The sequence below is a fragment of the Ctenopharyngodon idella genome, chromosome 2 (assembly GCF_019924925.1).
Source record: "Ctenopharyngodon idella isolate HZGC_01 chromosome 2, HZGC01, whole genome shotgun sequence".
In the NCBI taxonomy this organism is placed as follows: Eukaryota; Metazoa; Chordata; class Actinopteri; order Cypriniformes; family Xenocyprididae; genus Ctenopharyngodon; species Ctenopharyngodon idella.
In genome coordinates, this window is record NC_067221.1 from 1,317,890 (window position 1) to 1,344,544 (window position 26,655).

A 26,655-nucleotide genomic window follows, 5' to 3' on the forward strand; every position below is an offset into this window, starting at 1 on the left:
TGATACATAAAGGCGCTCTTACGTCACAATCCATGCCCTGATATTTGCTCAGTGTGTAATATCTGCATCTGCTTTGCTGGTGGTTTTGCACATCATTGGCCACATGGAAAATCTCTGATTCTTCTGAATGGTTGGTCACAATTCTGTCTGTTCCTTCATTTTATACCTTATTTCAGGATTATTCATTTGTTTTACACTTTTAGACTTTATTTTAAGGTGTCCTTGTCTGTACTGAGTAATGTTAATTAACAACATTGGGTTTGGTTTAAGGTCAGTTATTTATGTATGATTTATAGTTATTACTATAGTAAGTACATGTAACTGAGTGTCATCTTAATGCATAGTTTATTAAGTTTATTAAGCATAATTACTTGAGTATTTTATGCAACCTTGACGCAACAGTTTAGATTTGGCACAATATAGAAATGTCGAAGCTGGTCAGAGGAAAATGGCTCCCCCTGCTGGTTCATGGTTCATCCCAATCTTTATTTCTGCTGCTGCAATAATAATAATAATAATAATAATTCTTACATCCTATCATATAACGTGCAATCTTACTAATAACAGTAATAATAATTTACTGATTGGCTTCATCACTCTGTCTCCTCTCCACCAATAAGCTGGTGTGTGGTGGGCGTTCTGGCGCAATATGGCTGCCGTCACATCATCCAGGTGGATGCTGCACATTGGTGGTGGTTGAGGAGATACTAGTCGATTCGACTAGTCGAATTTAACGCTCTGCCATGACACTTTAAGCATGACATCAACTAGTCGCTGGTCCTGGCCTATAGAGGGCGTAACAGGATAAAAAATCTTTTAAGTCCATCTTTACACCCCTTATCCTACAGTTAATGACAAATTAATGCATACTCCGAGAGCGCTCCACAAGATATGTTTGATTATACCTCATACCAACTGTCCAAAGTCAAATGTGAGGCCATCTGTCTGACAGCTAAAGCTTGGCTGAAATTGGGTCATGCAACAGGACAATGATCCCAAGAACACCAGCAAATCTACAACAGAATGACTGAAAAGAAAAGAATCAAGGTGTTGCAATGGCCCAGGCAAAGTCCAGACCTCAACCTGACTGAAATGCTGTGGCAGTACCTTAACAGAACTGTGCATAAACAAACGCCCACAAACCTCAATGAACTGAAGCAACAATGTAAAGATGAGTGGGCCAAAACAATGTTTATCAGTCTCTCAATAATGTGAAAGACATGGCTTCTCCACTTTGGCTTTATTTGTGTTAAAAAAATAATGACACAGTGTAATATGGCATGTGCTGTTGTTCATCTGAGGTTGTATTGACCTAATTTTAAGACCTGCTAAATACCAGGGGCCATATTCACAAACATTTTATCTTACCACTAAGTGAGTTCTCCTAAATAGCAGTAAAAGTTCTTCGGTAAGAGCTTCCTCTTAAAGGTAGGGTAGGCAGTTTTCTGAGAGGCTAGTAATAGCTGGTGGTTTGCCCTAACACTACGACGGGCTCAGTCTCTGGCCGAACAATAAATGCACGAACACAAATGCTGGTTTGGTGTATTTCTTCTTTTTACTGTAGGCTGTAAAATGAAATAAATCATACTTTTGTGGTTATATTGCTGCAGGCATAAGTGACCCACCCACAGCATGCAGTACACATTGCAACTCTGTTGCGTCATAACAGCATTAACAAAAATTAGCATCGCAACACACGATCACACTTTACATATAACAATAGTAATGATAAACAAAAACATACAAAAAGACATACCTGTAAAAAGAAATAAATGACCCTTTTGTGGTTGTATTGTTGCAGGCATAAGTGACCTAAATAAAATGTAAAATAACATTAACCGTGGCCTTACTAGAATTGGCGAAAGGCCAAATAACTTATAAAATATATGTTAATAGTCAAATTAAATGGTCAAAATATTACCCTAACTAAATCATAAACATAAAATACTTAAAAACTCAACTTATTTTGCATTATAATCGAATATATTTAACTAAATTGAGACGGAGCATAAGCTTACCCACCCACAGCGTGCAGTACACATTGCAACTGCTGTGTTGCGTCATCTCCCGTCTTATCGAACATTTTTGCCTGTAGTTCTCACACAACCCATATGAGGGCACCAGTACAACATGAAATTACCCGCTGCTGAATTTATAAGATTTCACAATAAAACTAAATAAAATCCTAACTCTGTTACACAGGGAGCAAACAAAAGCATCATAAGAGACAGTGTTAAACTGCCTCATGTCTCAAAGCACATAGTCTCGCATAGCCGGAGCTTCAGACTGACGGCAGAAGGTCTGGACTCTATCGCAGCTTTCATTGGCCAAGGACCGCCCAGAGGCCGTTTGACTGACATGTAATGCAACCAATCACAGTTCGTTTTGTTCCACGTCATGTTTAGGGGTCGATAAGTCGATGTCCCTACAATAACAGACCGGTGTGCGTCTAATAAATTATTCATTCGAGAACGTTGTGCAAGTTTACTGCAACAATGGAGCCGCAAACTTCACATACTTTTGAAAATCCAGCTTTTAGTTGATCCTGGTAAGCGCTCATACTTAACAGTAGTAAACATGACGACTTTCTTCCACGAGCTGGTTTTGGCGTCACAGCTTTCCAAGCGGACCGTTAAAGAACGTGACACACATATCCCCCGGACATCCTGTAGAATTCAACCAACCAGATGACGACTTCAAAACTCCTGAAGTGTTTCCAGATGTGAAGTGTTTGTGCTGAAAGGAATTACTGATTCAATTTAAATACTGCTTCTCAAGAGATATAGGCTAACTTATGGTGATGTGATCATGTGATGACAAATTTGCACCTTAATTATAGCCATTTGCCTTTCAACACAAGAAAAGATAGAAAAATAATAATGTGACAATGGCAAATATCCTCTTCAGATGAGCTTCAATCCAATCTCAGTAAGACATTTGACAAAGGCATTAAAAGCATCATCATTAAACCCTTAAAACATGTAGTTCCCCGAAACCCAGATGAAACTCAGCTTTGAAGTTCATTGTACTGTTAATGTAGTGATTGTGTTGAGCTGCTCACTTCACTGAGATGACTGATGATAAAAAAAAATAAATAAAAAAAATTCACTAATACATGAATGAAAGGAAGACTTTATTAGGTCTTATACAAAAAACAAAAAAAAGTTTATATACAGTAAAGTACAGTAAAGGTCACCATGACTTCGGATTTGATGATATTGATTCTGAAGTGGCTCCATATTCACCATCATTTAATACCTGTCAGTAAAATGAAACACAGACAGTAACATATACACATTACAGCTGACATATCTCTTCAGAAGACTGACTAGTCCACATGATATTATTATATTATATGATATGAATTAATACTTACAATAGTGTCTCCAGTTTATAATGTGGATTATCTTTTAAAGCAGAGAGATTCTTGACACTTCCATGTTCTATTTTATTCTCAGACAGATCCAGTTCTCTGAGGTGTGAGTTTGATCTCAGAGCTGAAGCCAGAGCAGCACAACCTTCAGATGTGATATCACAATCAAACAGTCTGCAGAAAACAATGACACACTCTCTTAGTTCAGGAACTACACAACTTCACATAGAGACTGAGATTTTAAATAATAAATCTGTGTGGGTTTCATGTTTTTATTACTCTTTGTTTAATTTTTGCTTAATTGTGTGTTAATGTAAATCACTATGATTTGAATAACATATACGTTGAGTAATCCCTTAAAATAATATGATACTCCTTTAAGATTAATGCATGATCTTACCTAAGTTTCTCCAGTTTACAGTGAGGATCCTTCAGTCCATCAGAGAGCAGCATCAGACCTCGACCTCCTATTTTATTCTGAGTCAGATCCAGTTCTCTGAGGTGTGAGTTTGATCTCAGAGCTGAAGTCAGAGCAGCACAACCTCCAGCTGTGATATCACAATCAAACAACCTGCAGAAAAAATTGACACACTCTTTTAGTTCAGCAAGAACTACACAACCACAGAGAGACTGAGATATTAAATAATAAATCTGTGTGGGTATAATGTTTTTTTTTTTTTTTTTACCTTTTGCTTTATTGTTTGTTTTATATAATATAACCAAACAGATTTGGCTTGCTGTCTGCTATAGAGGGGCTCAGAGAGGATATTCTACTCAAGCTCTGATTGCCCCATTACACAGACAAAATAATATACAAAAAGGAGGAGAAAGGGAGGAGGAGGGATGCCGAAAGAACTAACAATGAGAAGAGGTATGATGCTGGTTTTAATACCTTAGTATTAATTAGAAGATTAGATGAGCGACTCCTTCTGAAATTACGTTAATAACTTCACTAATGTAAGTCACTAGGATTTGAATAACATACAACGAATAATCCCTTCTCTGTTGTGATTAATGTATGATCTTACCTCAGTTTCTCCAGTTTACAGTAAGGATCCTTCAGTCCATCAGAGAGCAGCATCAGGCCTTTATCACCTATTTTATTTCCAGACAGACTTAGTTCTCTGAGGTGTGAGTTTGATCTCAGAGCTGAAGCCAGAGCAGCACAACCTTCAGCTGTGATATTACAATGAAAAAACCTGCAGAAAACAATGACACAATCTCTTAGTTCAGCAAGAGCTACACAACCACAGAGAGACTGAGATATTAAATACTAAATCGGTTTAATTTTTTTTTTTTTTTAACCTTTTTATAGAAGTAAAATAATACCATAAGTTCTTGAAACAAAAAGCATCTTGAATTGCACTACTTAAAAAAATATGCATTGCATTAACTGTGCTTGTATTTTAATGCATTGTATTTTTAGGGCTTGCATTTTTATGGGCTGAAATTCAACATGGTTGTAAATTTAAGCTGTGAATATTTCAATTCAAAACATTCCACACACATTTTCATTATTAAAAATTCAATAATTTATATTCATTATATTCATTCATTCTGTTTATTTTTATAATTTTCGGTCCATTTTATTTTGTGTCCACAAATTCAGTGGTTCACTTTTCAACATTTCACATCCAGGAACTGCAGGAATAGCAGTAGAGTACCGAGCATAATCTCCATTTGCTGTTAGTTGACTTCATTCATTAAAACGGATTTATATTAATGGAGCAAGTGGTAAGTGTATGTGTGATGATTATCAGGGCCAGTATATATGCAGAAAAGCTGAAAATATGCAGAAAAGTCTTCACTGTTACTTTCCCTGTGTAGCCTACGTGTAAGCAGCTTTCTCTACAGTGAACAAGATTATAACGTTATTCTCTGATGCTGATGTACAGTTCAAACATTAAATCTGAGATAGACATATAACTTTAATTATATCGCAGCTGTGCTGCAGTACTGGGGTTTCCCTCAATACGTCATACTCCAGGATTACCCTGCCGTCAGGACATATAGAACGCTTAACTTATCTTTATAGACTAAATACAGTGAAAGACCACCAAACTCGCACATTATTGAGAATGTAGGCTATAGGCTACAGGCAAGCAAGTTGACTCAGAATATGAACGTAATGCGCAAAGTTTGACGCTAAGCGTTTTCCAGTGAAATACTGGCATAAAGTTGGCTTGACATTGGACGGTCGATATTTGCAAATTTAGGGACCATCTCTAAAGTTACACACTACATTTCTAACTTCAATAGCATATGAAGAGAATGACTTACAGTCATGAAACCAACTGTAAAGTGTTCATGTAGGTTTCAGGTATGATGCACACTTTTTAGATTCTTGATATTGAATAAAATAAACTGTCAAGTCATATGTAAATATTGTTATATATTTCACTTAACCTATTGTATGCTCATACACAAAATATACCATAATTTAAAGCTCTATAGTATTTGAAGAGAATGAATTACAGTCTGTAAAGTGTTCATGTAGGTGTGATGCACAACTTTTAAACTTGATAATAAATATAAGCTCATGCAGTAGTAAAAAAATTGCAATTTTTTTTATTTGTTTATTTTATCAAATATAAAAAATCTAAAAGGTGTGCATCATGCTTGACACCTACACGAGCACATTACAGTTTATGACTGTTAGTCATTATCTTCAAATGATATTGAAGTTAGAAATGTGTACACCAGTGTTGTATGTAACTTTAGAGAAAGTCCCTAAATTTGTGAATATGGACCATACTATATCAAGCCAACTTTATTCCAGTATTTCACTGGGAAACGCTTAGTGTCAAACTTTATACATTACGTCCATATTCTGAGTCTACCTGCTTGCCTGTAGCCTATATAGTATAGTATAGGTGTGCGTTTGGTGGTCCTTTATAACACTGTATTTAGTCTATAAATTAAAGTTAAGCATTCTATTAAAGTTAAGGAAAGTCAAGTCAAGTCATCTTTATTTATATAGCGCTTTTCACAATACATATTGTTTCAAAGCAAATTATTATCGAGCTAAAGTTGGTTTTTAATTGAATCACTTCCATTGTAAAAATTGTTAATTATTACTTTAGGGGCCGCTTAAATGACACCTTTCCTACTGAAATAAAAAACGAATACCTTTAATGCATTCTTGCCGTTCATTTACGTGTTTAGTCTATAGGTTTGCGTGTTTGCGTGTGTATGTGCGCAGAAGCTTGACAACTTTTGTGTCTTTATCAGCTTTTCTGCATATATACTGGCCCTGATAATCATCACACATACACTTACCACTTGCTCCGTTAATGTAAATCCGTTTTAATTAATGAAATGTATGAATTGCTCTAACTGTTGCTCTGCTCTTCATCAACACGCGCTTGCACCACCTGCTGGTGAGGTCGACTAACAGCAGATGGAGATTATGCTCGGTACTCTACTGCTATTCCTGCAGTTCCAGGATGTGAAATGTTGAAATTTGAACCTCTGAATTTGTTGACGCCAATTTGTGGATGCGAAATAAAATGGACAGAAAATTGCCTCATAAATATTATAGGTTGTATTTTTAAACAGAATGAATATTTTGGAAGTTAAATCTGAAAGGTGAATATAGATTATTGAATTTTTAACAATGAAAATGTGTGTGAACTGTTTTGAATTGAAATATTCACAGCTTAAAAATACAACCATGTTGAATTTCAGTCCATGCAAGCCTTTAAAATACAATGCAAAATACAAGCACGGTTAATGCAATGCATATTTTTTGAAGTGGTGCAATTGAAGATGCTTTTTGTTTCAAAAACATATGGCATTATTATACTTCCTTACGTTTTTGCGTTATCATGTGTTTCACAAGTTTCTGTGCCCATATAATCTTAGAGTAATTGTTAAACAGATTTGGCTTGCTGTCTGCTATAGATGGGTTCAGAGAGGATATTCTACTTGAGCTCTGATTGCCCCCCATTACACAGACAAAATAATATACAAAAAGGAGTAGAAAGGGAGGAGGAAGGATGCCAAAAGAACTAACAACGGGAAGAGGTAAGAGGTTTTTTATACCTTAGTATTAATTAGAAGATTAGATGGGCGTACTCCTGAAATTACGTTAATAACTTAACTAATGTAAGTCACTATGATTTGAATAGCATAGAGAGAATAATCCCTTCTCTGTTAAGATTAATGTATGATCATACCACAGTTTCTCCAGTTTACAGTGAGGATCCTTCAGTCCATCAGAGAGCAGCATCAGACCTCGACCTCCTATTTTATTCTGAGTCAGATCCAGTTCTCTGAGGTGTGAGTTTGATCTCAGAGCTGAAGCCAGAGCAGCACAACCTTCAGCTGTGATATCACAATGAAAAAACCTGCAAAAAACAACACACTCTCTTAGTTCAGCAGGAACTACACAACCACAGAGAGACTGAGATATTAAATACTAAGTCTGTGTGGGTTTAATGTTTTTATTGGTCTTTGTTTACTTTTTGCTTTATTGTGTGTTAATGTAAATCACTATGATTTGAATAACATATACAGAGAATAATCCCTTAAAATAATATGATACGTGTCTCTTAAGATTAGTGTATGATCTTACCACAGCTTCTCCAGTTTACAGTGAGGATCCCTCAGTCCATCAGAGAGCAGCGTCAGACCTCGACCTCCTATTTTATTCACAGACAGATCCAGTTCTCTGAGGTGTGCGTTTGATCTCAGAGCTGAAGCCAGAGCAGTACAACCTTCAGCTGTGATATCACATGTATTTAACCTGTAGAGAACAATGACACAGTATTCACTCTCAGTTCAAAAGCCTGATGAATCATATTTGACACATTTGAACATGTTTTTTCTATTAAAAAAATGTATGGATAATCAAGAAAGCCTACGTTGCTTCAGTCAAGAAAATTATCATCTTGAAATATTACTAACAATAAAGGTTATTCTTATGTTTACTTAATAAAAATCAGTAAAGATTTCACAGCAAAAAACCATGAAGCACAAGCTGAAGGGACACATTTTTACAATTATACTAAAAGGCCTTTTACTTGTTAAAAAAACCCCCTATAAACTATCAATAAGCCAACAGACAGCATGTAGTAGATTGTGTACAACAGGGTTTTGATCATGTTGATAATTTATATCAAATATGATACAGTAGGAATTAAAGGGTTAAAATAACATGCACTTAAGATTAATGTATGATCTTACTTCAGCTTCTCCAGTTTACAGTGAGGATCCTTCAGTCCATCAGAGAGCAGCGTCAGACCTGCACCTCCTATTTTATTCTGAGTAAGATCCAGTTCTCTGAGGTGTGAGTTTGATCTCAGAGCTGAAGCCAGAGCAGCACAACTTTTAGCTGTGATATCACAATAAAATAACCTGCAGAAAACAATGACACAGTCTCTTAGTTCAGCAGGAACTACACAACCACAGTGTCAGGAAACACCAGTGTTGGGCATGTTACTTTAAAAAAGTAATTAGTTATAGTTACTAGTTACTTCTCACAAATAGTAACTGAGATAGTAACTTAATTACATTATTATAAAAATAACTAATTACCAGGGAAAGTAACTATTACGTTACTTAAAAAAAAAAAAAAAAAAATTCAAATATGTCAAATAACTTGGATGCCCCCAGTATTAAATGTTAAATAAATGAAATGAACACTTAATAGAAAGAAATATTATAAAACATTGTACACTAATCTACACTATTTTAATGTTGCTGTGGGACAATGTGAGAGACACCTATTAAATTCAATATATTATTGTAAATATTATCATTACTATAGTGGAACAATAAAACACAGTAGATAGTTTAGTAGAACTTTTAATATTTATTGCACAGACCACAACTGGCCAACAAATAAATTATGCTTGATCCGACTCGTGACTCATGATCCACTCTTATCACGACATGAAATTTCTCTGTACTGTATTATACGTGTTGGTAGCCATTAAAGAAAATGTATTTAGTTTCATATTTATGTTTAAATAGGCCTATTATAATGTTATTTTTTAATTTAGTCTATTTGATTATGAAAAGTGAACAGCACGAGTAAGATAGGATACATCATAAGATGCGCAATATCAGGAGACATGGAGTAGGTCAGACATGATTTTGACCACTTCATTAAGTTTTGTTTTGTAGAAAGCCTTTCTTTAAAGTGAATTTCGTTTAGTAAAAAAAAATCTCAATTTTAATCAGTGTTTCACCAAACAATGCCTGGATTTAATAAATAAGAAGCAAATATACAGACAATATATTCATGACATGGAGGCGCCAACGCGATTACTTACATGTGAACTGGAGCGCGTCTTATAGGCTAAATGAACCGAAACTCAGTGTATAGGCTGCTTGCTTCACAGACATGAGAAATCTATAGAAATTTTGAAATTTCTACTTTTAAATGAAATAACTCAAAACTAAACGAAATAGGCTACTCTCTGATTATGTAATCCGAATGAATTGTGCATTCTCTCTCTAAGCACGTCCACTATGCGGAGTTGAGAGTCAGCCATGTCTACTTCATCTTCGCAGCTGACACTGATTCAGAAAACATTAGTTTATTAATAAACAATTAAAAGGTCTCCTTGCTGTTTTTGTCACATTCATAATCATTACTTTTGCTGGTTCTTTATGGCAAGCTTTATGCGTGCGCTTGAGTACTATATAGTATATATTACGTAAACGCTCATTATCATGGTTTATTCTCTCCAGTATTTAAGAAATTAAATTAATATAAATGTGATTAGTCAACTAATGGCTTAAACGAACAACTACTAGTCGACTAGAAGAAAATTATTTCACACATTTTCAATCCAGCATGTCACAAAGGGTATTCTGGTTTGAGCTCGTGCTCCACTTGCATGATCTGACACAGACACACACAGAGTATCGTACATTATTAGCTCTCAGTTTAAAATTTTATTTGTGTATGACTAACCTGTACTATTCCTTTACAACAAATGCTTTGCAGGTCTATGATCTCTAGTCACACATCAATCATGATCTGTTAGCCCATGTGTCCCAGCCCAACACACACACTAGAGAAAAAGCTTTGCAGGTCCTATGGCTGAGATAGAGCCTACTCATATGAAAATCGCTTCAATCGCTTCAGCTCAATTATAGTAACACCACATTTTATTGTCAGTAACGGTAATGGAGTTGTAATGGGGGAAAAAGTAATTTGTTTGATTACTCGTTACTAAAAAAAAGTAACGCCGTTTATTTATAACGCCATTATTCCCATCACTGGGAAACACAGACTAGGAAGATGGTAAGTATAAATAAAGACAGGCTTTATTGAACACAGCGATAAAGCAATAGTGATGAAGCAACGGATATGGAATGGTGATGCAGCAGGAGGAACACTGACAGGTAAGTTGCCAAACACACATGTTAACAGTCACTGAAGAATAATACAGTGCCCTCCACAAGTATTGGAACAGTAAAGACAAAATTGCTCTGTTAGCTGTGGTGTCAAGGCATCTATAAATACGATTAAAAGATTAATATGAGGTCAGCTGAGAAAATCAACAGCAGTTGATGATAGACAAATGACAAGGACTATGAAAAAAACTAAAATAACTGCCAGTAAAATCACCATCAACCTCCAGAAAGCTGGGGTGATGGTCTCACAATCTGCTGTTCGCAGGAGACTTCACCAACAGAATTACAGAGGATACACAGCAAGATCAAACATCTGATCAGTACCAAAAATAGAAAAGCCAAGTAGAATTTGCAAAAACACACAGAGATGAGCCAGTAGAGTTTTATGGACAGATGAGACAAATATTAACCTTTATCAAAGTGGAAAAGCAAAAGTGTGGAGAAAAAAAAGAAACTGCAAATGTCCAGTTTTCAGTCCCGTGCCCAACTGCTCCCACAGGATTCTGTCCCGCTCCCACAAAAAAAAAAATGTTATCCTGTCCCGCTCCTGCCCGCAACATTCATGTTTTGTCCTGCTCCCGCCCGCAAAATCCCGCATAAAAGTAGCAAACAGATATTTGTCAGTACATCCATGAAATTTACATGAAATATTAAGTTACGTGTCACCACAACATCCCAGCATAAACGCTCCGGATAAAATATTTGCTATTAAAGCATCAACATTCACAAACCACAGTTATTTTTAACCGAAAAGCAAGCTGATGCGTGCATGGTTTGGTATGGCAGAATGTGCTCAAAGAGCACTCCCTTTATGACTAAAAAGCGGACATCTCAGTTCATTGTGATCTCACAAAGCTCTGTTATAACACAATGAATATATGAACAATGAATCTTTCATAATGTCTACATTTCGTGTGTTATAATAGGATTCATGAACGCGTTTTGAGCGGTGAGAGGATTCTAACATAAACACCTGATTGTGTTGCATCTCCACTGCATCTCAGAAATCAACAGATATGTCTGTGATTGGCTACATTGCTCAACACTGCAAACGTGTTATAAACAGAATCTCACATATGCTTGCGACTGTAAATCGATTTTATTTTATATTACTTGTTCTTGTTGCTTTTGTGCATTATATGAATAACAATTTATTAGTTTTTAGATATTTTGTGTTTAGATATTTCTATTTTGCTGGAGTCCCACAAATCATTTTATTCTCCCGCAACCCGCACACATGAGCGTCTTACTGCCCGCGCCCGCACCCGCGCCCACGCGTGCCCATCAGATCTTGTTCCGCTCTGCACTCTGTTGCGTTGGAGTGCAGGTCTCTACATACAACCTCATCTGAAAAGCATGGTGGAGGTAGTGTCATGTCATGGGCATGCATGTCTGCCTCTGGAACAGGCTCTCTCATCTTTATTGATGACTTATTCAATGATGGCAGCAGAAGAATTAATTCAGAAGTGTACAAAAGAATCTTGCCTACTAGTGTTCCAGAAAATTCCACCAGACACACTGGGAAGTGCTTCATATGGCAACAGGACAATGACCCAAACATTAGTACTACCAACTCAATCAAGATTATCATGGTAAAGAAATGTTGGGTCTTAGATTGGCAAAGTCAATTTCCAGATTTAAATCCTATTGAACAAGCATTTCACCAGCACTTTATGCTGGGATGTTGTGGTGACTAAAGTCAGTGGCTGTATTAAAGGCCTGGAAAAGCATTTCAAAAATGTGAAACCAAGAGTGGTTGATGTCTATGGGTCACAGACTCACTCCTGTGATTGCTTGCAAGGGATTTACAATTAAATATTAGCTTTTACACTTTTACATTTGCTTTAAGTTAAACCATCCCAATACCTTTTCTCACGTTAGGCAGAGGAATGAAACTCTATAAGTGCTGTTCTTCTTAGTTGGTAAAACATTTTGTGTAGAAACAATCAATAATAAAATGTGACATTCTGTACTTCTGCCTCATATTAATCTTTTAATCATTTTTATAATTATCTTGACACCAAAACTAACAGAGCAATTTTGTCTTTACTGTTCCAATGCTTATGGAGGGCATTGTATATATATTGAGCACTTTCCTTTCTTGTTTAAGGTGGGACACACAGACAGGAGACAAGGAGCTAGAGACTGGAGTTTGGAGACGAAGAGAATGGAGACTTGGGTGAGGAGACGAACATAAGGTGAGTCTAAGACAAGACTAGACCAGTGGTTCCCAAACCTGTCCTGGAGGACCCCCAGACCTGCACATTTTGTATGTCTCCCTATTTCTGACACACCCATTTCAGGTCTTACAGTCTCTACTAATGAGCGCTTGAGTTGAATCAGTTGTGATATATGAGGGAGACATACAAAATGTGCAGGGCTGGGGGTCCTCCAGGACAGGTTTAGGAACCACTGGACTAGACATTGTGTGTGTGTGCACTGAGTCCTTTTAACTGGTGCAGGTGAAATGAGTGAAAGGTGATGGTGATTAAAACTCAGGTGATTGAGATCATTGTGGTTGTGTGTAGGTGGAGCCTGATGATTCTGTGACACACAGAGAGACTGAGATATTAAATAGGCCTACTAAATCTGTGTGGGTTTAATGTTTTTGTTATGTTCTGTTTACTTTTGCTTTATTGTGTGTTAATGTAAATCAGTATGATCCAAAAAAGAACAATAATCCCTTAAAATAACATGATACTTGTCTCTGTTAAGATTAATGTATGATCTTACCACAGTTTCTCCAGTTTGCAGTGAGGATCCTTCAGTCCATCAGAGAGCAGCATCAGACCTTTATCTCCAATTTTATTCTGAGTCAGATCCAGTTCTCTGAGGTGTGAGTTTGATCTCAGAGCTGAAGCCAAAGCGGCACAACTTTCAGCTGTGATATCACAATAAAATAACCTGCAGAAAACAATGACACACTCTCTTAGTTCAGCAGGAACTACACAGCCACAGAAAGACTGATTTTAAATACTAAATCTCTGTGGGTTTAATGTTTTTATTACTTTTGTGTGTTATTGTAAACATTTGAACAACAAGGAGAATAATCCCTTAAAATAATTTGATTCTTGTTAAACTTAAGATTAATGTATGATTTTACCACAGTTTCTCCAGTTTACAGTGAGGATCCTTCAGTCCATCAGAAAGCAGCGTCAGCCCTCGACCTCCTATTTTATTCACAGACAGACTCAGTTCTCTGAGGTGTGAGTTTGATCTCAGAGCTGAAGCCAGAGCAGCACAACCTTCAGCTGTGATATCACACTTATTCAACCTGCAGAACGACACACTCTTCACTCTCTTAGTTCAGCAAGAACAAAGACACAATCTCTTAATTCAGCAAAAACTACACAACCACAGAGTGAGTGAGATGTCAAATACTAAATTTGTGTGGGTTTAATGTTTTTTATTAATTTATGTTTACTTTTGCTTTATTGTGTGTTAATGTAAATTTCAATCTGAAAAAATATAAAGGATATAATCCCTTTTGTATATCTTTTGTATACTGATCCAAGTGTGTCTTTTGTTAAAAGAAATCAGGCAAAATTAACATTACCACAGACAGCATAGAACAGAGAAGCACTGCACTACATTACACACACACACACACACACACACAAAAGACTTACTGAGCTGATCTGGAGGCTTCAACTACAGGCAAGAGCTTCTGAAGTACTTCATCCGGTGACATGTGGATTTGGCCTTCACTGATGTATTTCTTTAACTTAAACTCATCCAAATGCTCAGAGGTTAATAAAACAAAGACAACAGCTGACCACTGTGATGAGGACAATCTGGCGCTTGAAAGACCTCCAGATCTGACATACTCCTGGATTTCATTTATGAGAGAATGATCGCCCAGTTCATTTAAAGAGTGGAACAGATTGATGGATTTCTCTGGTGAGGGATTCATTCTAATTTTCATTTTAATGTATTCAATTGTTTTCCCTTTGCTGTATGAGATTTTTCTAACACATGTCAGAAGGCCTTTAAGGAGCATTTGATTGGACTCCTGTGAGAGACCCAGAAGGAATCGGAGGAAAAGATCCAGATGTCCATTTCTACTCTGCAGAGCCTTGTCCACGGCTCTCTGATGCAGCTCAGATAACTTGTGACACGTGAACTCATGTGCATGTTTTGAGCTGAGGTTTTCATTGAGAACATCCCTCTTGTACAGCAGGAATGAAAGCAGCACGTGAAGAGCTGCTAGATGCTCCTGAATGCTCAGATGAATGAAGCAGAAGACTTTCCCCTGATACAAGCCCAACTCCTCTCTGAAGATCTGAGTGCACAATCCTGAGTACACTGATGCTTCTGTCACATCAATGCCACACTCTCTCAGATCTTCCTCATAGAAGATCAGGTTTCCTTTCACAAGCTGCTGGAATGCCAGTTTCCCCAGTTTTAGGATCATGTCTTCATTTTTCATTTTCTTATCATAGTCCTTCTCATGTTTGATGTTGGTCTGAATGATTAGGAAGTGTGTGTACATTTGAGTGAGAGTCTTGGGAATCTCTCCTCTCTTTGCTATACTCAACATCTTCTCTAGAACAGTGGCTGAGATCCAGCAGAACACTGGGATGTGGCACATGATGTGGAGGCTCCTTGATGACTTCAGGTGTCTGATGATTGCATTGGCCAGACTCTGATCACTGATTCTCTTCCTGAAGTATTCCTTCTTCTGTGGCTCATTGAAGCCTCGTACCTCTGTCACTCGATGGACACACTCAGAGGGGACGAGATCAGCTGCTGCTGGTCTGGAAGTGATCCAGATGAGAGCAGAGGGAAGCAGATTCCCCGCAATGAGGTTCATCAGTAGCACGTCCACTGAGGCTGATTCGGATATATTACACAGTTTCACATTAAAATTCAGAGAGAGACGACACTCGTCCAGACCGTCAAAAACAAAGACAACTTTATATTCATCACTGAATAGATTCATTTCTTTTGTTTCAGGGAAAAAGACATGAAGAAGATCTGAAAGACAGAGTGTTTTGTCCATTAAGTTGAGCTCTCTGAAAGGAAGTGGAAATATGAGCTGGACGTCCTGATTCTCTTTCCCTTCTGCCCAGTCCAGGATGAACTTCTGCACAGACACAGTTTTTCCAATGCCAGCGACTCCCTTTGTCAGCACAGTTCTGATGGGTTTGTCTTGTCCAGGTAAAGGTCTAAAGATGTCATTGCATTTGATTGGTGTGTCCTCTTTAGCTGTTCTCCTGGATTGTGTCTCAATCTGTCTTACCTCATGCTCATTGTTGATCTCCCCATTTTCACTCTCTGTGATGAAGAGCTCTGTGTAGATCTCATTGAGGAGAGTTGGGTTTCCCTGCTTTGCTGTTCCCTCATACAGACACTGAAACTTCTTCAGCAGATTTGATCTAAATGTCTTGAGGGCTTCAGCATGTTGAGGGTCACTGATGTAAGATTAAAAAAAAAAAAAAAAAAAAAAATCATTAGATAATTAATATGCATATTTCATGTAGTATATTTAATGACTACCAGATTGTTTAATGAGATATTCCTTTAGTTTAGGTAGTTTAGACTGCTGTTTAGTCCAATCAGAAACCCAATTATTAATTCTTTAATAAATAATCCAAGATGTCTCAAGACCGTGACAAGCAATGGCCAAGTAGGCCCAAGCAGATGTCTGCTGTCCGACTGATCATTATGAGCTTTTACTCCCCCTTTGCTAACACTAGTCCAGCAACTAGTGGACCTCAGGCACATTCCAGGTGGGGGAATGTAGCCACATGCAAAACCAGAAGGAATGCAAACAAGGTAACTCTCACTCCATTTTCCTACTGAAACACACATAATGCCCATAAAAAAGGACACTTCCCCATTCATTCATAGAAAACCTTCTATGAAGGAACAGGCATTTTTCCAGAACATAGTATGTATTATTATTACTGTCTTTTACAGTGCCTTTTGTACTGTATACTGTTTTATGCAAGCTTTAGGATAGAATTATTAGACAATGTACCCTTTTCGACTGCGATCGATTGCTCCTGTCTGCCTCGCTGCTGAGTTGTTTGCATCTGTAGCTCCGTATAGCTTTGTTTTGAATCTCTATTTATTATCATTCCTTGTTGTTTATATTATCATCACCATATATCTGATATTGTCTAATATTGGCTATCACATTAATCTGACGTCGATAGCTTTTAATCTTTTAATCTAAATCACTATCACGATGCGTTAGCATTTCGCTAACGCATTGTTAACTTGTCATCCGTGCCTACCGTCTTTTTCTCTCTTGCGCTCCTTTTTCAATGAGTCCAAACAATTGTGGTGAGTCAGATCAGTCTACAAACACGGTGAGTCATGTCATCTTCCCCTGTTCTTGTTGCTTGCACTGCCGGTACATGCTTAGCATAGCTTTCTCTGTCAGCGACGAGGGATTCACGTGTCATAAATGCAGTGAAATAGTCAGGCTGTCAAAGAAAATTTCAGAATTAGAGACACGCATCCAAACTTTAATCGAGGATAGTAAGAATGCAAGGGCTTGAGATACTGTTTTGGATACAACTAGCTTATCAAACCCTGTACATTGTTCGGTTCCGGCTGTAAAGCCCGTGCAGCAGGGCAACTGGGTGGCTGTGAGACAGCATAGTCGCGGGGCCAAACACCGCTGTTCCGTTCTGATTAGAACTTCATGCAGGTTCTCCCCACTCACCGACACACCCACTGAGAATCCTGTTGAAAGTGCCCTAGTTGTTGACGATTCTATTACACGTAACGTGAAAATAGAGACACCAGCCACCATAATCACGTATGCTGGGAGCAAGTGCGCCTGACATCAAAGCAAATTTAAGAGTGCTGGCTAATGCTAATCAGAAATACTCTAAGATTGTTATTCACATCGGCACTAATGATGTCTGACTTCGCCAGTCAGAGATCACTAAAATTAACATTAAAGAGGTGCGTGAACTTGCAAGCACTATGTCAGACACTGTAATTTGCTCTGGCCCCCTTCCTGTTCGCTGGAGTGATAAGATACTTAGCAGACTATCATCACTTAATGGCTGGCTGTCTAAGTGGTGTCTGCAGAATAATACAGGGTTCATAGACAACTGGAAAAGAATTGAGTCTCGGCTATTGGATGCTCAACAAACAAAAGGAAAAATGACAAGGAGCATCAGTGCCAAGATTCCAACACAGAAACTAGACAGAAGTGACCAGATCCTGGCTTTATGCTCCAAATACAACACCCACCAAAAGACAAAAATAACCAAAACCCAGAAAAATAAACATGCGTCACATGATCCTTGCAATACAAATTAAAACAAGAGTGAGTGTCAGGACCTTGAAACAACATTAGTCTGTCTGGATAAAAGTCTATCAAATGCATAAACAGAAATGGAAACATGTATAATCAATAAACAAATTAGTACAGCATTTACCTAAACCCAAGATCAGTGTGTCCACTAAAGTTACGTTGAGGATCCATTGAGCAGTCACTCTTCATGGATTCACAGCTGGATTCTGGAGGGTCCAGTCTGTGCATTGAGATGAACACAAGTGAATGTAATTCACACACTCTTATATTAATCACTTTTGTAATGATTGATTGTTTTAGGTAATTTAAAAATATTTCATTAATATGTACTATCCACAGAAAATGTACTATAATCAGTAATATTAAGTGTTATATTCCACATAGCGAAGCTGTTATGATCTTCATTCTAAAATGTATTGCATACAGGCATTGAAGACACTTTACAGCATTAAATTTGAACAATTCTTTCTTGGTTTTAAAACAGATGTAATAACAAAGATACTTTAGTACAGCATTTACCTAAACCCAAGATCAGTGTGTCCACTAAAGTTATGTTGAGGATCCATTGAGTAGTCACTCTTCATGGACACACAGCTGGATTCTGGGTGGTCCAGTCTGTGCATTGAGATGAACACAAGTGAATGTAATTCACACACTCTTATTATTATGTCTACGTTTGTGTCCTACCTTGCCTGTCAGATTATCTTGATTATTTGAATAAATATTGCTGCCAACATCCCTGTCTCTTCTCACCCTTCATCTTACTTGCATGGCACCACTAATCTCAGGGCTGGACTGGGATTTTTAGTCCAGGCGGCCCACCACTACGATCCAGAATCATTCCAGTCAGACACCACCCATATATTTGCTGTTTAAATAAGTGGATCCCACAACTGCTTTGCTTATTGAGAGTCTGCAATTTAGTGCCCGATGAAAAATTAAGCTCAGTATTTCCATCATGTTGGAAATCACACTTATCAGAAAAATTTCTGTTAGGCTTGTGTATATTTTTAGTTAAAGCTGTTAAGTTATTAAGAAATCATGTAGGTTGTTTCATATAATGACCACTAGTAAGTGCTGTAGGCATGTTTTCCTTGTTTGGTTTTTCCATGAAGGGATATATGTTGTTGTTGAAAATGAAAGTAACAGAGTGACGCAAGTTTGTTGTGTTTTAGTGTAAATTGAGAGTTCCATGTCTTATTAAAATCAACACATTGATGATTTATCTCGCATCCACCCGCGACTCACCCACAATTAATTGAAATGTTTTTGTTTTTTTTTATCACTTTATCACCCATCTGTGAATTATCCGCAGTGTCTCGGATATACATCACTACTGTACATGTTTGGGGGTTTTACCAGTAGTCTGCATTCATGAGCAATGGATAGTGGGTTCAGGGGTGATGGATGTGATATTTATATAGGCGGAGCAAGGTGCTTCATCGCTTTATCTATGCCGCATTGTGATTGGGCTTATGCTGTAAATACAGAAGACAAAGCAATGTCTCTGCTTGCCAAAAAAATAAATAAAAATCAACAAGATTGTATTGGCCCTAAAGTGCGTTGACCCATGTAACTGAATTATTCCAATTATAATGTGATATATTGTTGAATACATGATAGCAAGTACTTATCTTCTGAAAATCATCAGTTACAGGAACTGAAAAATTCTTTCATTTCAGTGCAGAATATATAATAAGACAAACATTTTAAAGTGTTTACCTAATCCCAGGATCAGTGTGTCCACTAAACTTAAGTGGAGGATCCACTGACCAGTCACTCTTGATGGACACACAGCTGGATTCTGATGACTTTGGTCCTTGTATTTGGACTGAACTGAAACAAAACATGAAGGGAAACTAGAATGAGACACTGTTATAATGATTGATTGTTCTTCTATGTGCCTCTGTAAAAATCACACAATAATAATCATAATGCTTATTATACACAGATAACTGACCTTACAAAAAGGCTTATCTGTATGTCTAAGACAAATGGTAGAAGCCACATAGCCCAACCATGAAAATTTTACGAGCTGGCCTTACATCCTCTAAAAAGATTTACGCTGGAGAAAATACTTTTTTCTTTCGATTACTTTCTTATAATTCTAAACTGTATTTACTTTCCTTCTTATTTTTAAGTTTTTCAAATTTTAAAAATATTCAGACGGTTTTCCTTTTTAATTGATTACATTTTTTCAGGCACTCATGTGCCCTTTAAATGTGATTCTGATTACAATTTATTAAATGGTAAATTGCTTTGCTAGGAAAAACATCTAGGTTACTATTCTAACCCCCGTTCCTGGAAGGAAGGATCGGAGACGTTACGTCGATACTGACATATTGGGGTCTCACCTGGGAACCCAAACACCTCCAAGTGGTACCAAAATGAGCCAATGAACATTAGCCATGCTTTGCTGAGGAGCCGAGATCCCATTCAGCGGAGGTTCAGGGCTGTGGCGGGGGGGTGTAACGTCTCCGTTCACTCCTTCAGGGAAGGAGGGTGACAATAGTAACCTAGACGTTCCCATTCAGTTCACTAACCATTAGGCCATGACTGCCCCCAGTTACAAGTGGTGGAGATGCAGATGCTGGCAAGCAACTCTGTGCCTATTCACAACTGCTCTCACAAATGACGTAACCTACCCAGCACCCCAAGTAAACCAGAGGGGAAGTCCTCCATGCCGAAAGGGATGGAAAGGACAGGGTTTTCCGTGGGGGTGGTCAAAGCTGCTGTTCCTACCCCAGGGAAGAGTGCTTCAGAACTCAATTCCCATTGTTTTTCAGCATGACCAAAATACAGGGGAAGCGTGCCCAGTCCCAAAGGAGGGGAACGCTACAGAGACCACACCCTGCCCGAAGGTAGGTAACGTGTGGAGGTACGATGATGCGATGCTACGATGATCCGCTAGTGCCCCTGGTGGTCAGGAGGAATGAAACAGAAGATTTTCAAACATGTTTTGTGCCAAGCCTTTTACATGGCAAGTTTTGAGATTTGATGTGAGAGCAAATGATGGCCTTTTCTAGTCAATATCATTGAACTGCACCACATTGTTTACAATGTGTATTCCTGTACTTTGTGCAAAAAAAAAAAAAAACTGTAAAACTGTTTATGCCATTAAAATATTATGCTGGTAAATCTATAGATGAAAAGCAACTTTTTGACCCATATAAACTCCTGTAAATACGATGTCAGAAGTCAAATGACAGTACCGCATCTCAGCCTATTTAACTACACTATTGGTTGCTTTGCATCTTCCCATTAATTCCTATTTGTGGGTTACTAAACATGTGACTGGCAACTATTTAAATGCAGTAATTTCCATTATTTCAGTTATTTCCCTCTCTGCTCTCGCTTTACAACAACAGCCTTTGCCCAAACAAACTCTAATTAGCTTCAGGTAGGTGCTGTTGTGGTGTTTTATAAGTTTTTTATTAAGTATATCATTAAGTATTATGTCTAAAAAAAAGCCTGTTACTAGTCTTCATTTTGAATGACAAGGTCATGCTACTGGGTGGTAGAAAAAAAGTCTTGATTTACAATCACTTGTAACAGGCCTATGTGCTGGTTTCAGTATATTGATTTAAATCATATCTGATGTGTGATATTAATTATATGTTGTACTAATGTATTTCTTTTTTATCTACCTTTTTCTTGCAGATGGTGACTGAGAAAGATTGGCGAGACATGACATATATACATTTGACACAACATTACTAACATCAGCACACTTCTTTTTTGTTTAACATGCTATATTTAAAAAAAAAAAAATACTGAATCAATTTTTGCATTTAAGACTTTGATTTACTCTTTAATGGATATTTTAAATAATAATAATAATAAAAAAATAAAAAAATAAAAAAATAGGTGTGGCGTAAATGTGGTTATAATGGCTTTTGGTCTGTCAGTCACATGTGGGCCATATAAGGGCCGTCAGCACTTTGCAGAACCCAACCATACAAGAATTAAATATAAGGTTCACATTTGTTTTTATTATTTGGCTCACTATGGGTGGAGTTATGGCACGGTTTTGGTGTACTGGTACTGATGTTAAAATGAATATGATGCTAGTAGCACAATCTGATAGGTAGCATTTTTCGCTATTGATTTGTGCTACCTCTATGTACCTCTACGCACAATCTGAGCGGGTGGCGCAAATCAACAAACACGTTCTAATTTGGGCCAAATCTATGCCAAAGGAAATTTGCTGGCTGTGAATATGTCTACTATAAACAAATTACGCAGACTATAAATTATAGTTCGCAAAACACAGTGGTCCTATGAATAGCTGCAAGTAGAAAAACACAAAATTAAAATATAAACGATTCCTTAACTATATTTGTTACTCACCTGTGCGGAAATGTATCCGTGGACAGGTCTTCATAATGCTGACCTCCATGATGTTCCATCAATCTAAACTCTAAGTGAAAGAAACTCAACGCTTTGATAATAAAGTTGTTTCTGTTTTCATAAAATGCCTACATAAGCAGATGAACTTTGTACTTTGATAACCACCTCAGGTGACAGAAAAGGGCGGGCGCAATCTGCAGACTTAAGATAGTTCAAGGAAGTGCTTTGGCGGCAATTCAAATAGATATTGTTTTGGTCATTTGAAAAGCATTGATTTACAATTTTTATATAATACACTAACATGTGAATGTATTGTGTGTATTTGAAAAGTCTGGGATCGTGTAGAGCTCTTTGAAGCTGCACTGAAACTGACATTTGGACCTTCAACCCGTTGAACCCCAGTGAAGTCCACTATATGGAGAAAAATCCTGGAATGTTTTCCTCAAAAACCTTCATTTCTTTTTGACTGAAGGAAGAAAGACAAACATCTTGGATGACATGGAGGAGAGTAAATCATCAGAGAACTAACTCTTTAAGAAACGTTCTAATTCTGAATAAAGTATGATTACCTGAATGTTTAATTTAATAAAACAACACAAAAAAAGAAATTTGTATTTAACTGTTTAGAAACATAGCAAAAACCTTTTTATTACAATTCTTCCAAAACAGAGATTTTTTTTTTTTTTTAAACAAAACACTGTATTTTTGTAGAGAGTCTTTATGCCACTTTTTCCAGAAGATTTTTTTGTTGTAGTTGATCAACTCTGTAATTTCAGTCAAATGTCGGCTTCATTCTACAACGGGAACACAGTCTGCTCTAGTGAGCCCAGGATGAAGTTCGCAGGAAGTTTTTATTCGCTGGTAAGAACTGAAACCTCTTCCAGGTGCTGACGCACAACACCATCCAGCACTTTACTCAGACCTTTACATGCCGTCATGGCCGCCTCCATTAATGCGTCCAGGTGGTCCTGGTGGAGCCGGGCGTCCATCTGCAGCAGGGCGATGTTCCCGCTGCGGGGCAACAGCGCCAGTGCCAGCGATGTGCCGCCTCCGCTCTCCTCCGCGTGACACAGATCAGCCAGTGCCGTGTCTTCCACAAAGCCAGCGGTGCAGGCGCACACATAATCACGCATGGGGATCCCAGCGTCCACCAGAGCCAGAGTCGCAGCATTGACACACGCGCTGTAGTTTCCACCGTCCGCCTGCAGAATCTACAGCACAGGATGAGATCGGGATTGTGGGGTTTTTAGCCAATGGACCATGTGATGACACAGTTATCGACATTACGGATCTAGTTTTTTATTTAAATAAAATTTAATAAGCATTTATAATGCTCTTTAATGAACAACTCAATTATAAACGCTCTTCGATTCAGACTAGTGCACATTTCTTTCCCACAGCAGGTTATTAAAGTGGAACACAAACAGCACTGACAGACACACACACCTTGACGTAGATGTCGATCTGTGATCGCGGGTAGAGCTCCGTCAGCACTGCCGCTTCAAAGGTCTGCTTCAGATGAAGACTCATCTCACTGGACTTGCGGTCGCCGTGTGGACGTCTCTTCCTCTCAGCGGTGCTGAACGTGGCCATGCTGTACTGACAGTTAATGACCGCACGATCGTGCAAGGACTTACTGCGAGAGCCTCGGGTCTACAGGGAGATATATCAGCTCACATTATTATACAGTTTATCTATGATGAAAACGGAAGATAGTACGCATGATGACACATAACAGCAGGTTTCTTAATGGTGTTTATGGACAAAGTTATATTTGCTTCAGATTTTAACAGTGCTCGTCAATGTCAAAATGACTGAGATGAACAATCAAATCGAAGAAGGCAGGGTTTTCTGACCTCTCACAGAAACCGAAGGAATGCAAGTACATGTAGGATGTGAGAATGGAAACATTTTGCGAAATTAATTCCTTTAAAAGATACGTGAATATGTTCTCTAAATGTAAATGTCTAGAGAGAAACACAATGAGTAATATTAGCAAAACTTTAGAGACTTCCAACAGATAGCCAACAGTTACTTTTTAATTCATTTTATTAAAAAAGTATCTTGAATATCTGAATATGGAAATACTTTTTACAGAAACTTCTGATTGCACAGCAAAAAAAAAAAGAGGTTCTTCCTAAGTATTTTTGTCTTGTTTTAAGGTGCAAATATCTAGAGATTCTTAAATCAAGACACATTTACTGGAGAAGGAAGATGACACAAAATATCAAGTCTTGTTTTCTGTGAAATGAATCAAAATGAAGTGAGTTCATGAACTTGCCAATGGGCTCAGAAATTCAAAAGGCAAGTTTTTATAACTCATTGAAAGATATTTGTTCTCACTTAATTTTGTTCAATTTTGCCTACTTTACATTTGCGACCAAAGCAAATCTTGATTTAAAGATGTTTAGATAGTTGTATTGGAAAACAGGACAAAAATTCTGATGAACATATTTATTTGCAGTTCATGCAACATTTAATATCATGTTGACTTTACAAATTTAAGACTTTCTGCTCTGATTTAAGGCCTTAGTTTGTGCAAGGGCGATTTAAGACCAGAAACCCGAAATATCACGATAAAACCCCCAAAAGCTCTATATGAACACACTGATATACTGAGTGTGTCCACTCACCTCGTGCGGCCCGTACACCACCGCCAGAGCTTTAGTGTTCCCCTGCTCCAGGTAAGCAGACCCGTCGGCCTGAGCAAACACACTCATGCGGGCCTGCACTTTACGCAGCTCGGGGGCTTTTCGTCCATCGAGTCGGTATCCCTGATCTGACAGCAACTCAAGCCCCGCCATTGATCAGTATTCATTCGGTAAAACACGCGTAGACTTCTTCACAGTTGTTCTTCTGCTGTTGATTTTAGTCACCGAATGTGTACACCGCCCCCTGCTGGACTGTTTCTTCTTTATTGGCGATGATGCACTACCGCCGCCTGCTGAGCTGGAGTATGAAGTTTTTTTTCTTTAATTACATCAAATTTATTCTTTTTTAAAGATTTATTTATCAAAGAAATATGCATGTAATATCAACTTACAGTGTCAAGAGCCATTTTTTTTTAATTATGCTTCAGCTTAAGCAAACATAACATCTGGACTTCCGTTTTCAACTAAAAACGGAAAACTTTTTATGCGTTTTGGCCGTTCATCTTGGGGGCCTGAAAACGCTAACAGGTTTCAAAGTGCAAGTTTTGAAAATTATACCGTTATCCTCTCTGTGTAAACTACAAAAATGATGCGTATGTTCAGTCTGTAGGCGCGTAGTGTTTCTTTACACAGTGACATCGCCATCTACTGGCCTGGCAGCAGAATACAGCGTTTTTAGTCATTTTCGTGGATCTATGTAAACGGGATCTTTATTAGCCTATATTTGTGTGAAATGCTTGTATTGAAATATTTTATACCAATGATAAAACTGTACTAAATGTTATGTTTTGTGATCACTACTATATAGTGGTTTTCAATTTACATCACAGTGACAAAAATATGTATTTTATGTAAGGGAATGGCATATTTTGAGTTTTGATATTTGGGTCATTGGGCTACTTTTGGGCTGTTTTAGATTGGACTTTGCTATTTTTGTTACGTGGACCTGGCAACCCCGGCAGCCGCTGAGCATTCTGGAACTGGAACTCCTGTCAGTCCTGTCATTAAAGGAACAACATAATGGAGGGTTCACAGTGAAATTAAAATTACTTACCCCATCATTCCATTCCTGTATTGTCTTTCTTCTGTGGAACACAAGATCTTAGGAAGAATGTCTTCAGGCAGATTTCAATATAATTAAAGAAGATAACTTTAAATGTCAAGCTCAAAAAAAAAAAAGACCAAAATCTCAAAAAGAGGACACAGTAGTTTTGTGTGAAGATTCTGAGGAACAAAATGAAATGTAATTCATTTACTAAACGTCTTTCCCTCTCTCTGAAGATACTCACAAATGCCATCCTCATCACGTTCAATTAAAAATGGCGCCGCTGGACGATGCATTGGCGCCAAACACTTCGCGTGTCACAGAATGATATTTGAGATCGACTCAAGTAGACTTAATATCATAAGAAAATAATGACTTAAATTTCAGAGTGTTTCTCATACAAAGCTTTTACTGTATATTCCTTCAGAAAAAATTGCTCACATCGTGTGAACTAGTACCATGGTTTTTTAAAACGGATAAAGGTCTTCTTTGTCAGCAGGACTACTGAAAAATTTCCCAACAAAATACAATAACGCCTAGTAAACACTAGATGGCGCCTAATGACTCCAGATTGTTTGTTCGTTCT

At 37.7% G+C, this 26,655-nt stretch overlaps 2 protein-coding genes and 1 long non-coding RNA gene across 8 annotated transcripts; 1 reads left to right on the forward strand and 2 right to left on the reverse strand.

Moving 5' to 3' along the window:
* Positions 1 to 145: 145 nt before the first annotated feature.
* LOC127524558 (NACHT, LRR and PYD domains-containing protein 12-like) lies at positions 146 to 22,747 on the reverse strand. Of its 6 annotated transcripts, none has more exons than XR_007933083.1 (14): positions 22,374 to 22,747; positions 19,746 to 19,859; positions 18,543 to 18,638; positions 18,148 to 18,243; positions 14,374 to 16,158; positions 13,848 to 14,018; positions 13,478 to 13,648; positions 8,561 to 8,731; positions 7,950 to 8,120; positions 7,552 to 7,722; positions 4,402 to 4,572; positions 3,774 to 3,944; positions 3,377 to 3,518; positions 146 to 3,258 (listed from the first exon to the last, which is right to left on the reverse strand). XR_007933083.1 is itself a non-coding variant. In XM_051916196.1 (14 exons), the coding sequence occupies exons 1-14, from the start codon at positions 22,430 to 22,432 to the stop codon at positions 3,252 to 3,254; spliced, it is 3,354 nt and encodes a 1,117-aa protein (XP_051772156.1). In that variant the 5' UTR covers positions 22,433 to 22,747; the 3' UTR covers positions 146 to 3,251. The 6 variants fall into 6 exon arrangements, 5 of the variants coding, with proteins under 5 accessions (XP_051772156.1, XP_051772133.1, XP_051772142.1 ...); XM_051916196.1 differs by having other exon boundaries at positions 3,377 to 3,547; positions 8,561 to 8,618; positions 13,536 to 13,648; XM_051916173.1 differs by having other exon boundaries at positions 3,377 to 3,547.
* LOC127524756 (uncharacterized) lies at positions 3,480 to 4,395 on the forward strand. Its single transcript, XR_007933160.1, has 3 exons — positions 3,480 to 3,630; positions 3,788 to 4,028; positions 4,124 to 4,395. It is a non-coding gene; the product is annotated as an uncharacterized LOC127524756 (long non-coding RNA).
* Positions 22,748 to 22,933: 186 nt separating the features above from the next.
* LOC127524715 (exosome complex component RRP41-like) lies at positions 22,934 to 25,253 on the reverse strand. The gene is made up of 3 exons (XM_051916498.1): positions 25,007 to 25,253; positions 23,820 to 24,026; positions 22,934 to 23,584 (listed from the first exon to the last, which is right to left on the reverse strand). The coding sequence occupies exons 1-3, from the start codon at positions 25,175 to 25,177 to the stop codon at positions 23,225 to 23,227; spliced, it is 738 nt and encodes a 245-aa protein (XP_051772458.1). The 5' UTR covers positions 25,178 to 25,253; the 3' UTR covers positions 22,934 to 23,224.
* Between the last annotated feature and the right edge of the window lie 1,402 nt (positions 25,254 to 26,655).